The sequence below is a fragment of the Strigops habroptila genome, chromosome 10 (assembly GCF_004027225.2).
Source record: "Strigops habroptila isolate Jane chromosome 10, bStrHab1.2.pri, whole genome shotgun sequence".
In the NCBI taxonomy this organism is placed as follows: domain Eukaryota; kingdom Metazoa; phylum Chordata; class Aves; order Psittaciformes; family Psittacidae; genus Strigops; species Strigops habroptila.
This window is the reverse complement of record NC_046359.1, coordinates 14,159,221-14,172,483: the sequence shown is the minus strand read 5'-3', so window position 1 is coordinate 14,172,483 and position 13,263 is coordinate 14,159,221. Positions and strand designations below refer to the sequence as shown.

General features: G+C 50.2%; 1 protein-coding gene across 1 annotated transcript; it reads left to right on the top strand.

Annotated features, from left to right (window-relative positions):
* The first annotated feature begins 5,382 nt into the window (after positions 1–5,382).
* RHOU (ras homolog family member U) lies at positions 5,383–12,900 on the top strand. Its single transcript, XM_030499688.1, has 3 exons — positions 5,383–6,026; positions 6,781–6,839; positions 9,892–12,900. Exons 1-3 carry the CDS (start codon positions 5,699–5,701, stop codon positions 10,345–10,347), a joined length of 843 nt encoding a protein of 280 aa, XP_030355548.1. The 5' UTR covers positions 5,383–5,698; the 3' UTR covers positions 10,348–12,900.
* The last annotated feature ends 363 nt before the right edge of the window (positions 12,901–13,263 follow it).

Genomic DNA, 13,263 nt, shown 5'->3' with positions numbered 1-13,263 from the left:
CATGGGTCAAACTGTCCATGGAGACAGGTCAGCATAGATCCATTGGCTGGCCGAGCTTCACTGGTGGGGGTGAGTGCAGAAGTGAGTGTGGGAGCATCCCTGCAGAGCAGATAGGTCTCTCTGCACCCCTATCAGCACTGTTGACAGAAGTACCCTGTTAGGAAACCGCTCGCACCCCCCATAAAACATGGGCTCATGTAAGGACCCATACGGCCCAGCTAGAGGTGCCCCTGGGGACATCCCACAATGGTGGGGAGATGGTGGAGTTCTTCAGAGAGTACTGATCTCTGTTCATCGTTTCTGGTGGCCATTTCAAAATATGCCCAAATCTGGGCATATTTTACAAGCACTGTACGATATTGCTCAGGATTATGAGGCTGTTCAGTGTCCTCTTCAGCAGCTGTGACCCAAGATCAGCTGAAAAGGATTTTGAAAGCAAGATAAACGGCTCACCTCCCACCATGGTTCCCCTGCAGAGGCACTACAGATAGGAGTTTAGGGTTAATTTGTTTTCTGAATTAACAAGGAATCTGTGAGGCTTGAAGCAATTGTGCTTTATTTTATTTTGGGTTTTTTTTTGTCAGGTTTATCTCAACAATCCTGTTTGCCTATGAATTCTTGGTAGTCTCTTCTCAATCAGAACTTAGCTGGAGGGGTGGTGAGAGTTTATTGTGTTAATGTGTGCCACTCACTAATCCCTTTCCCCAGGTAGTGAAAACTTCCCTGAGATGATATCTTGGGTGATTAAAATGTTCTTTTAAAAAAGCCCTGAGAAATATATATAGCAGAAGTACCTTGTACTTCTCTAGCCCTTCCTCTCCTAGTTCTCAAAGAACAGCCTCAAAAGCACTTCTCTGGAGTCAGAACAGGTCAGAGCTGTCCTTTATACAAGCTGCCTTTTCTTTCCCAGGTTGTTGCCCTTTCTTTGCTCCTTCATACTTCTTTTCTTCCCACCTGCCCTGCCACAGGCCAGCTCAGCCCCGACCCTGCTCTTTGGAAAACGAAGGGGTGCATCACAGATGGTTTTTTTCCAGACCTTGGGGTTGCTCTTCTCAACAAAGAACAGGATCTTGGCGACAGCCCTGCAGAGCTGGCTGTACCCTTCCCTTGAACAAGCAGCAGTGCATCACGTCATGCTCGGAGCGCGCCGCCTCACTCCCTCGCCTCTCTCCGTGTCAGGCTTTTCAAGTTTCTACAAGAAAAAAAGCTTTCATTCTACAAAGCCAGCATCCAGTTCATATTTTTTATATCACAGGGAAAATGATAAGCTAGGATATAACAATGACTTACTTCACGTCTTGATAAAATAATTTCCTCTCTCTGTCATTTTTCTCGAAGAATAATATTTTACTAATGCAAGCATGTAAGATAGAGCAAGAGCTTTTCTGTGAACTGCCTGATAATGCACCAGATTCAGCCCTGAGACAGACAACTGCCACCCTGTTGACCTACGTGGAGTTAAGCCTGTTTATCCCCCAGCTTAGAGCTCTGAAAACAATTGGGTTAAACCTGTAAGATGTGTGTGTGTGATAGGGTTGAGGCCGAAAGCTTTGGAGACAGCGGCTATCTGTTACAGCATCCCTCCATCAATGCCCCCTCAGCCCCCTGCCAGCACGGCTGCCCGGGAGCTGCTCTGACTTGCCGCTGTGGTGCAAATGGGCCCCCCTCCTGCAAAACAACCAGTTAGCTCATCCTCTAACACAAAAGCCTACTGTATTTGGTAGGGTACATTACAGTATAGGGCAACCATGCAGCTCTGAGTCCACTCACGCCCCCCTCCCTGAGCACGGAAACAATGCGGCCTGTTATAGCTATCTTGCTGGAGCCTACTTAGCTCAATGCATTGGCTGTGTTTGTCTACTGAAGGTGTTTAAAAATGTACATGTGGCATTTTTCGCTCACAGCATTTGCATGAAGAGCTTTCTCACACCATCGTTTGATGCTGTTCAAATGGATTGCCACCCAGGGCATACCGTCCACCCTCTCATCTCCCACCTACAGGAGTTTCCTTGTGGTTGTGCATCTTTTCTCTTACTGAGTTCTCATTGCAGCATTGACATAGGCCATGGATTTGCCATTTGCAACTGCAGATAAGAGGTGTCATTGCTCAGGCATCCTTGTGCCCTCCTCAGTTGGGCCATATTCCATCCTGGCATCAGAGATCACAGTACATCTGCTCACCTTCACTTGGTACACTGTCCAAACAGACAGAAATTCATCTGCTATCAAGACTTCAGCATGCCATGACGCATTGCCCAAGATGGCCAAAGCTGACCAGTGTACAGTATTTCCCGCATTTACTGTATGCTGACTTCCAGCATCACATGCTATTCCACAGTACTAATGAGGTAGATGATTTATGGGATGCTGCTGAGAGTAAAATATAGTTATAATTTAATTATAGAACTACTTTTATTTCTTTCCTTGCATAAATGTGGTACGAACCTAGTCTGGTCTATTGACTTTTCTCCAATTTCTCGTTCCCCAAGGCGGAAAATTCCTCTGGATTTCTAAAGATGGAAAACTACCAACTCCGGGCTCTGGCAGGAGAAGGGTAACAAGCATCTGGGCATGGAGGTGGAGACTCCTCTTGACAGCTCTGTTCCTCAGGCAGAATGGGCCTTTCTATCAAAGCTCATGAGTGTGTGAGACAGCTTTCTTGGGTGCTGCTTAGAACCTGAAGAATAAACTCTCAGAGGGAACTAGAGTCTTAAAAGCCATGCTTTTTCCCACCGTATGTGCCTTTCATTAGCATCGCCTTGTCTTGTGTAGAGATGCAGCTGTGCATACACTCAGAAACATGCAGAATAAAAATAGGACACTGGATGGCAAATGTGGCTCTGCCCCCTGCACAGGACAGTAGGGACCAAATGCATCAAACATAACTGCATCTAGTCTCCATGCTCCATGAAGTTCTTCAGAAATGGCTGAATATGTTATTCCTTGTCTTGTGTAGATCCTGACTACCTTCAAACTTTCACTGAAGCAATTTGTTTTCAATTCAGAAGAAGGGACACAAGTCTCTGGGCAATTCATCCATTTTCCTCTTAGCTCAGGTGAAGGGAAAGAAGGACCCATAACAATTTTTGGTACTGGGATCAGTACTTGATTTTGATCAAGGATGTGATTTATCACATGTGTAACTCCTGCACTAAGCTGTGCGGTTCACTGTTGAAACGGCATCACTGCTCAAGATGTTACCACACTACAGGTAGCTCTGAGCCCCCTCACCCATTACAGCAGAGCAGCCACACAAAGGCTTCTCACTCCTTTCGGTGAAACATCTGCTGGGCTGAAGCTGCCTAATACCGAATTAAACATGGTGACTCTGCAGTCAGGTGGCTGTGGAGCACGTAGCCTTTAGGGCTCTGCTATGGAGGCAGCAACCCCAGAAACAAGTGTAGCAACAGGCTGCCATGGTGGTAACGTTTCTAACAGCTGCAGCTGTGTGCGAAGCAAGCCTGCATCTACACATGTAATGTTTTCCCCTTTCCTGACAAGAATAAGCCATATTAGCATTATCCCGGCAGAACTGCATCCATACTCGGAGGAGTTAGCTGCAACAGCATTGTTAAAGCAATTCAGCTTTCCTAGGTAGACAGGCTATAATTACACTAAATTAAAATAGAGTGCTTTTGTTCTAACGTAGGCATCCCCATGAGGACTTGCACCAAAATAACCAAAGGTACGAATTAAGCCATTTCTGTTATTTTAGTACATGCCTGAGCACAGGCAGGCTCCCACTCCATCCCTTCTGGCTGTGGAGCCTGGCAAAACTCAGCTGCCTGGGTCATGTCCTCTTCTCAGGCTTCATCACAGGGGGGTCAACATATTAAAGCACCCAGTGGGGAAATGCTTCTTGGTTGTAGTGGGTGCCCTGTGATGTCTCTCTCTGACGCTAGCTCCCATACATGACAGCACTCTATACCAGCTGAAACCAGGACATCCATTTAGGGGAAGGTAATTCCTTCCCCTGGAAGTAGGGCTGGGGACTCTCACGGGAGGGTCAGTGGTTCCTAAGGGTCTTGAGCATGAGGATCACACTGAACCCTGGTGCTCTGCTGGCTTCTGTGCTCCTTGCAGGGAGTGGGCGCCTGCTGCCACTCCAGTGCAGGGATCAAGAGGTTTTTCTTCCCCAGCCCTCCAGCTGCTTGCACAAAGCATCTAAATTGGGGTCTTCCATCTACCTTCAACCAGGGAGGACCTTGGCTCTGGCCATGCACTGGAGTGCAATGTTGTCCTCATGGAGAGCCACAATGGCTGTTCTCTCTTCTAGGCCAGGGCACACAGCAAAGAAAGATCAGCTGTACTGAGTGCACGAGCCTTGGTAGGGTATTTGCTAGTCAGACCACAGAGCTCCAGGGTTTATAGAAGCAGGAAGACCATAAGCCCCATAGGCCTGACCTTTCCATCTCTTCCTGTGAGCGTGGGACAGGCTGTTGGCACATGATGGGCAGCTGTACCACACACTGCAGATACGAAACCAGCAGCATCATGTGGGTTTCCAGTTCAGCAAGGGAAATGGGGAAACAGCACTCCAGGTCGCACCAGGAACTCAGTGATGCTGACAATGGTAAACTGAAATCCCGACTCTGCCACAGAGTTATCAGCACTGCTTGGGGTAAGTTAAGATGCCTTGACTTTTTTCTTTGCTGTCTGCAAAATGAGGAGACCAACAACATCTACATCCCAGGTGCTCCAGGTGGCACTGTTCATGTTTGCACAGTGCTATTAAGGGCCCCAGAGGAAATGTGTTAATAATGTTCCCAATTTAGGGCAGAGCCAGTCTTTTCAGAAGCTTTTCATTTTCTGTGCTCAACTTCAAAACTTTTCCACGGCTAACTTATTTCAACGGTGCTAAAAACATAGTCCCTCCTTTCCCACGGCACGCGGCCCAGTTTATCCCTCCCCAGGCTGCCGGTGGGAGATTACTGTGTAGAGTACTGCTGGCTACACAGTAGACAGTGTTACTGCTTCGCAGGCGGGCGAGGGGCGCAGCGCCCCGAGGACCCCGCAGGGGGCAGGGGGCGGCTCGCCTCGGAGCGCGGCCACCCAGCCGTGGCCGGGGCAGCCTTCGGGCCCGCAGGCGAGCCCCCGGCCCGTAGCACACCGGTAATGCGGTGGACCCGCGATAGACCCGCAGCTCCCGCAGGGCGGCGCGGGCAGAACGCGGCCGCCGGCAGCGGGGCCGGGCAGGGGCGGGCGCGGACCCCGACGGGTCGGGGGGAACCGGCGCGCCCTCGTCCCGCCAGCCAATGGCGCTGCGCGGCGGGGCGAGGGAGCCAATGAGGGGCGCGCCGCGCCGCGGGCGCGCCCCCTGCCCGCCTGTCCGCGGCCGTCGGGGCGGGTGGCGCGGAGCGCTGTGGCGCCGCCTGCCGGGCGGTGCCGTGCCGTGCCGCGCCGCGCCGGCTCCTCCCCGCGCAGCGCTATGTCACGCGGAGGCGCGGGGCCGGCAGTCGGGACTCGGTAGCGCGGAGCGAGGCGAGCGCAGTGCAGCCGGGATCCCGCCGCCGCCACCGCCTGCGACCGGGAAGAGCCAGCGGCGCCGGGGCTGGCTTCGCGGCGGTCGCGCCGCGCCTGCCGGCCCGCCGGGGCCCCGCACCGCACGCCCGCCGCCGCTGCGCCCCGCCGCCCCCCGGCCGGCGGCCCCGGGCTGCGCACTGCCCCCCGGCCGGCGGGGCTCTGCGTCGCCGCGCGGATGCCGCCGCAGCAGGAGGGCGAGGCGGGCTACATCAGCAAGCCGGTGCCGGGCGGCTGCGAGGTGCCGCCGGTGCCCCCGCGCAGGGTGCGCAGCGGCCGGGCGGCGGCGGCGCTGGGGGCGGCGCTGGGTGGCCGCTGCCGGGCGACGGGGGCCGGGACCGCGGCCGGGGCCGGAGCCGGGGCTGGAGCGGGGGCCGAGCCGCGGCGCAGCATCAAGTGCGTGCTGGTGGGGGACGGCGCCGTGGGGAAGACCAGCCTGGTGGTGAGCTACACCACCAACGGGTACCCCACCGAGTACATCCCTACCGCCTTCGACAACTTCTCCGGTGAGCGCCGGGGGCGGCCGCGGGGGGACCGGGGCGGCGGGAGGGGATGCTGCCGCTGCGGGGAGCGGCGCGTCCCGGGTGTGCCTTCCCCGGGACCGTGACGGGGCTGCTCAGAGGGTGAGGGAGGTGTCCAGCTTCGTTATTTATTCGGGGTAGGACTGGAGCGTGTTAGAGCTCCGTCTCAGTCAGCAGCACCGGCAGATCTCCGTGTAATGGGGCCGGGCGGTGCGGCCAAAGCCAGGCTTTAATTGTGAACGCTCCGGTCTAAAACTCCCAGTTCTCGGGCAGATGGGAAGCACCTAAAAGGAAGGTTTACATACTTGCTTTGTCCCTCCATTACAAAGGGAGAGGTTCAGGGGTTTCCCTTTGGCTCAGCGCTGGGGGTGGTGGTGTGTCCCGGGCGTGTTGAAGGTGTGCAGGAGGATATAAACTAAACGGACTAAATCCTTTGTGGTGGAAGAAGGACCCGTACGGCTGGGCTCGCTCTCCTCCTGCCGCTGAGAGTTAGTGCAATCCCTGCTTGCCCCATCTCTTGCGGTGAAATGAATCGGAAAGCCCTGAAGGCTCGTGTGTGCCCAAGTGTTAGCGATGGACTCCCGTCCAGCTCTGCTTAGTTGTTACATCTAAACTAATTGAAGACTGTAAGAGCTGAGGAATGGTAAATCCTCTTTTCTTCCTTTATTTCTTTAACGGAAAACGTGTAAAGTTGGACTCACCACACTTTTCCCCCCATCCTCCTCCTTTCTCTCCAAAGCTGTCGTGTCTGTCGATGGCAAGCCGGTGAGACTTCAGCTCTGCGACACAGCTGGTCAGGTCAGTGAAGCCACTTACTTGATTTAACTGACAGCGGGAGGGGAGAAGTTGTTGCGCAAAGTAGTCCTGCTAATGACTTCATGGATTTGAAAGGCTTCCCAGTGTTTGATCATCTGATTAAACTGCTATCATTTTCACTGCTGCGCTGTTCTGCCCAGCGTCTGTTGAAGGATGGGGGACCCCAGTACAGGGGCTGGGCACAGGCTGCTGCTCTGCTTGCTCAAGCTGTCGCTCTGCTTAGCCTGACTAGAGAGGCTGAACATATTGGGGATTCAAGAGCCACCTGGTTTCCTCTTTGAGTGGTTGTCACTGTCTTTATGTTTGCTAAGTAACTGCAGGTTTAGGAATTACAGTGTTTGGGATGCATGCATCCAAAGCATCCACAGCTGTAGGTGTCTGGAGATAGTTTTTGAAGGAGCAGAAGCTTAAGGGAGTAAAAAAGTCCTCTGGGGTGTTGCCTGTGGAGTCTTCGTATTTGCCATTCCCACCCCCTTAAAAAGTGCTGCCACCCCAAAGCCAAGGTTTGCTGTGTAAGTCCTGAAGAGCTGAGGGTGGCTGATGCCTCTCAGCTCCTAGTTTGCCTGATACATGAAAAGAGCCCATTTCTTACTGTCTCATGTTTTCTGCAAGTCCCTGGCTTGTACCACCCTGAGCAGTGTGCAACACTGCTTGCCAGGGGTTGAGTCTGGATAGCCAAAAAGTACCCAAAAATGTTTTTCTACCTAGCTTATGTTTGAAGACAGTGGGAGTTGGGTTCCTGTGCAGCTGTGTGGATCTGGGTCTATGCCTTCCCACAACCACGCTGAAAAATCTCAGTGGCCTTAACATACAAACCTATTTAGATGAGTTGTAACTGGGCGCCCTACTTAGAAAAAGGGGTTTGAAGGGCTGTGCAGTCGTAGACAGCAGTGTAGGACTCTGATGTGCCCTACAAACCAAAGCTGAAATCCTACAAGCACCCTTCTGCAGGAAAAGGGTAAAGGATGGGAAGTAAAACAGCAGAACTGTCCTATGATTTTGTGTCCTGCTGAGGGTGGTACTACAGCAGCCGGGCTGTGCGTGTTTGTATGCAGAGCGTGGCAGGTGAAATTGCCATCGGGTGACAGGCAGTGCCTGTGAAAATGTGGCTGCAAGCTGCAGGAGGGACAGGCAAGCCCAGTCACCTCTTGCCTTCACTGCTCTTAATGGTTAGGATGTTTGCTCTGGCTGCCCAAGTGCAGCCAGAATGGGTAGAGTCACTGCTTTAAGAATGAAGGGGTTATCTAAACAGACAGAAGTCATCCTGAATAAAAGATACGTAGATGGATACTTCAGTAAACCTGCTGCTGTGAGATGGCTGCTGAAATCTGCAGCTAAACAAGCACTTCAGTGGGGAGAAATTGTATTTCAGCATCACCAGCCCAAAGAAGTGTAAAGTCCCTGCAAGGTCATGCACCCACCAGTGAAACCACAGGAGTGTACTTGGGATATAAAGGGCGCTATTTCATCTCGGTAGAAACCCTTAAGATCTGGGTTAGGCTTTCAAACCCATTGAATCGAGCGCTTTTGAGGTTTCTTGTGTAGCAAGAAGAGGCAATTGCATGGCAAGGTGCCTTTCAGTGAAGGGCCCTGTCGTTCAGAGCAGCATGTCTCGTAAATGTGGGCCTTCTCTAGAGCCAAGCTATGAGAGCCTGGTTTCCTCTGAGGCTTAATCTGAGAATCAAGAGAGCTAATGAAGCTTGCTTTCTTGACTTGTGTTTTATAAATCACTGCCTCTCTTGGAGATACTGCTGGAAGAAATTCATTTGAGCAGAACAAGACTTCTGAGGCTTCCAGGGGGTTTTAAACTGCATATCCTGGGCCTCCAGAGGCTTTAAAGCAAATTTTCACATCTAGAAAATGAACATGGAACTTGCAACGTCGCACTAAACTGCTGGTACCAGAGACATGTTCTCAGCTGTGTGTGTTCTTTGCACTTTCAATTCAGAGCTTTTGAGAACACGGTCCGTTTTAATTAAAATGTCACTGCCGCTGAGGCAAATCCTACCTGTTCAGGCTGCTAGTGTTACCCTGCTTTTATCCTGCTGTCAGCATAAAAGCAGCCTGCTTGGAGTTAACCCTTGCTTCTTGCTGCATTCTTCCCTGAGGATCAGCACGCCTTTGTTGCCGTGAGGTGTTTGGCTTTTTTGTGGCTAGTTCCTGAAGCTGAAAAAGGGCCTTGCTTTGCTGGAGTTTGCACTAAAAGGGAGGGGGGAAAAAAAGGAAGGTAGGCTGGGAGGCCTGTTTGCAGTTTGTTTGATGTGGTATGGGTGGGAGGGAGGGAAAGGTAAAGCTCTTACTCTATGCCATTGGCATGTTAAGCCTGCACATTGTGAGTCATTATTGCTCCCATCAGATTTAAATCCCTAGGCACAATGGCAGGGAAATTATTCCCATATCCTTTAGGATGTTGTTAAGTAGTCACCAGTTCAGAAGGTGATTCCAGGAAAGGTAAAAGGTATTCTTGCTGCTGCTTGTCTGCTCTGCTCTTGCCTGTATCTGGAGGTAGGGGTATCAGCAGAGCGCCTTTGAGGTACATGGGTGCTCCTCATCAAGGCTGCTCACTGACTCACCCCTGTAAGAGGTGGACCTGTAGAAAGTGCCTTCTTCCTCCCATACTTCGATTTTTTGGCTTTCGTGTGCTGTACCCACTTGCTGCATCATTGCTCCATTGCTGAAATAGGGCCTGCATACAAAGAGCTAAGGAAATATTTAAGCACTCGAAACAAGCCGCAGCCTTAGTCAAGAAATCTCAGCTAGGTGGGGAAGCCACCACCTTGGTCCCATGTACCCAATGCAGGGTGGCAGGGTGCCTGCTAGCTAGCAGCTGTGAGACCTCAGGGTGGGTATGGGTGACTTCTGCTTGTAACACACCTTGTTGGGTGGTCTGGGTGCTCACATTGAGGTGCCTCTCAAGGTGGCAGTGGCACATGATCTTCAGCTTCCCCAAGGGCCAGTGGCAGGCACACCAGGGTGTCCTCTGAGACTGATGTGCTCTTTCCATGGGGTGCTAATGCAATTTCATTCCATGCAGGATGAATTCGACAAGCTCAGGCCTCTGTGCTACACCAACACGGACATCTTCTTGCTGTGCTTCAGCGTGGTGAGCCCTTCATCCTTCCAGAATGTGAGTGAGAAGTGGGTTCCTGAAATCCGATGCCACTGTCCCAAGGCCCCCATTATCCTTGTTGGGACGCAGTCAGACCTCCGGGAGGATGTCAAAGTTCTCATTGAGCTGGACAAGTGCAAAGAAAAGCCAGTCTCAGAGGAGGCTGCGAAGCTCTGTGCTGAGGAAATAAAAGCTGCGTCCTACATCGAGTGCTCTGCTTTGACTCAGAAAAACCTCAAGGAGGTCTTTGATGCGGCCATCGTGGCTGGCATTCAGTACTCGGATACCCAGCAGCAACCAAAGAAATCCAAGTGCAGGACTCCAGACAAGATGAAAAACCTCTCCAAATCCTGGTGGAAAAAATACTGCTGTTTTGTATAGGGGTTGCAAGGACCTGAGTGCTGCTCTGAGGAAATCAAATAGAGGCTATATTAGCTGAAATCTCATTCTGTGTTGTCCCAAGTGTATAGTGTAGACCTGTATGTATGTGTATATGTTGCTACTGGATATCTTGGCTGCCCTTTTGAGGGTGGCAGAAGGATTCTTAGTTAAATAATTGCTACAAGTCAGGTCTGGTGTCCAGTTCATGACTAAAACCTCTCATTAAGGAAGAAAAGCACCACAGGTCTGTGAGGGTAGAAGGACTTGTCCAAAGGATCTGACTTCTTGTGCTGTAAGATGTATGCAACAGGGAGGAGCACACCAGCGGCCTTTGCTGCCAGGGCTTCGCAGGAGGAACGCGTGAGCAGTGGTGTAAGTGTAGAGCTCTGTACATGGACGATCAAGGGAAAAAAACCACTGTGCCTCCTAACTGACATTTGTAGCTTTAAACCCCCACTCCTGCTCTCTTCTCCATGTCTTCCCAAGCCAATGCTCTTGGGGATCACTTTAAAAAGGGTATGTGAGAGGTGTAATCTATACGCAAATGCTACGGTTGGAAAGGTCATGAATATACCTTCAGCATGCAGTGAGGGAACCTAATCCCTTATGGAGCTGATATCTCATTTGTCACCTCCTGACTTTGTGAAAGCCCTTTCTGTCCTCCTTTTCCTGCCCTTCCCAGGAAGCCGAGTGAAAGCCCAAGAACATGACCAAGCTTTAACTCGCCTACCTCGAGCTGTGGCGATTTCCTCTGTATTTTTGCAGACATGACGACAGTTCATCTATTTCAGCTGAAAGGAATGTAAATGCTGTTGTGTTGGTTATTCTTTTTCTTTTATTTTCAAAGAGATGTAACAAATATCCATGCAGCACCACGTAAACCACATCTGGTTTTAAATCTACAGCAAGAATTTCAGGATGCCCCTCCTTACCTTTTAAGGCTGCTAAACAAATAACAAATCAGGCAGATTAAGATTTATAACAAACTGGACTCTAGAAACTGAGGCTGCTGTGTCCTCTTCATGATGCTGTTTTCAACCAAGTTAGTGTTTCCCTTCTAAAGGCAACAGTTGCTTGTGGTTGAATCTTGTCCAAGCTCATAGTCGTGAAATTGGCTGAGGCCACCCCAGAAATTTAACTGATTGGGTTTTTTTCCCAGACCAGTCCAACAGATTAGCTGAAATGTGCCTAAAATATAGCTGAGTGACAAACATAGAGTTGAATGTGACCTATTCTCTGACTAAATCTGGTTCCTACTAAACTAAGCCTAATTCCAGCCCAGGACAGCTCAAGTGACCTGAGGGATAACGTGACTCTCTGCAAGAATCAGTATTTTAACTTATCCTGCAGAGAACATTTAGTTTGTGCTGTCTGTCTACCTGCCTTTTTATGGCCGTGTCTAGGGGCTTTTTTTCCCCCTAGATATTTCAAGATCAGGTTATATTCTTTTTTTTCTCCTTCAGCCATAGCCTTGAAGTGACCTTTTTCATAGTCTTAAACTAAACTGCAGTGACAGAAAGCCGGAACCCTTTTTTCATCAGTAATGAATCAATGCCTGATACAAAGAAGAACTGTGGAAGTCATTTGAGTTGATAAAGCCGACCATGGTTTACCTCCTGACCCATTAAATAAAATGACACTATGTAAATGGATTCTGGGCTGTATTGGCATAGGCTCCAGAGGCAGTATTTTTTCCTCCTCTACAGCGAAATGAGTGCAGAATGGGTAATGTTCCATTGCAGAAAACTTGAAAATGGGATGGAAATCTTTACCTAGGGCCTAATTCAATAAAAATGTCTTGGCTTCTGCACTGGAACAGCTTGGAAAAACAGTTTCCATAGCACAGAAGCTGGATGCATTTAACTTGGTTGCATCTGGTTGGTAATGGTTTAATGTTTACTGGTCATGAAGTTAGCATCTGAGCCTTTATATTTCTTACTCGAATGGTTTGACAGGATTTCAGATATGCAGTCGTACCGTCATCTTGGAGAAAAACATAAAGCCAGATTTCTCTTCGGTGCTTTGCTTCTCTGTAAAATGGTCTCAGTCAATCAAAAATGTGGGTTTGGGAAGGAGACAGGCTTGAATCTGAGCAGCTTCCATTTGCAAAACCAACAAAATTTCTCCTGCAAGATCATACTATTTTGTATCACGCCGTACGGAAACAGTAGGTTATATTTTATACGCAGCCTGTTTCATAGTCTGGAGTAGCATTACTTTTAAATGTAGCCAGCTGTGACTGTTTCTGAAAATGTGGTGTATATACAACTTGTTATAGCCCTTTACTAGGTGTGTGTAAACTGAGTCTTATAACTTTACGAATACTGCTCTACACGGGGCTACACAGGGTCTAGGTTTTAGAAATATTACTTTTAAAATCATCAGTATTTTACAAGCGCAATTGAGGGGAAGATATCTCTATGTAGTCTATAAGCTGACGTGCCTTATAAAAAAACCTCTCTTCTGTTTTCTAAGTGTAGGCTATATTCAGAAAGAAATATTTCATGTGAGAATGATATAAATGAGGTATTTGGAAATAAATTCTGACCTGTGTATGTGTCTGCCTCTGCTGCCCGTTCGGGGAGGCTGGAGGACAGTCCCTGGCCATGCACCACACTGATGCCCGGGGCTGTGTGCCTGGTGCCCTGGCAAAGCGCCTCTGGTTAAAAAATACAGGCTTCTCCTTGCCTGCCCTGTCTCCAGCAGGCTGGGCTGGGTGGGAAGGGTGTGATGGTGGGCTTCCTGCCTCCCCAGCAGCACGGAAGCCTCTTGCTGTGGCCCTGCAAGGTGTGGGCAGGCTCCTTGGTCTGGCCCCCGAATGTGGGATGAGCAGCAGGAGGAGCACAGCCTGGCTGGGGGCAGCCTGGGAGACACTGGGTCTGGTGACATAAGTGTTTCACCTGCCACATGTTGTGA

What these genes read in the sequence shown, in the direction of transcription:
- RHOU (XM_030499688.1), top strand. Translation starts at nt 5,699, where the DNA reads ATGCCGCCGCAGCAGGAGGGCGAGGCGGGCTACATCAGCAAGCCGGTG. An exon ending in CGCCTTCGACAACTTCTCCG is followed by an intron (nt 6,027 to 6,780) that starts GTGAGCGCCGGG and finishes TTCTCTCCAAAG; the next exon opens with CTGTCGTGTCTGTCGATGGC. An exon ending in TCTGCGACACAGCTGGTCAG is followed by an intron (nt 6,840 to 9,891) that starts GTCAGTGAAGCC and finishes CATTCCATGCAG; the next exon opens with GATGAATTCGACAAGCTCAG.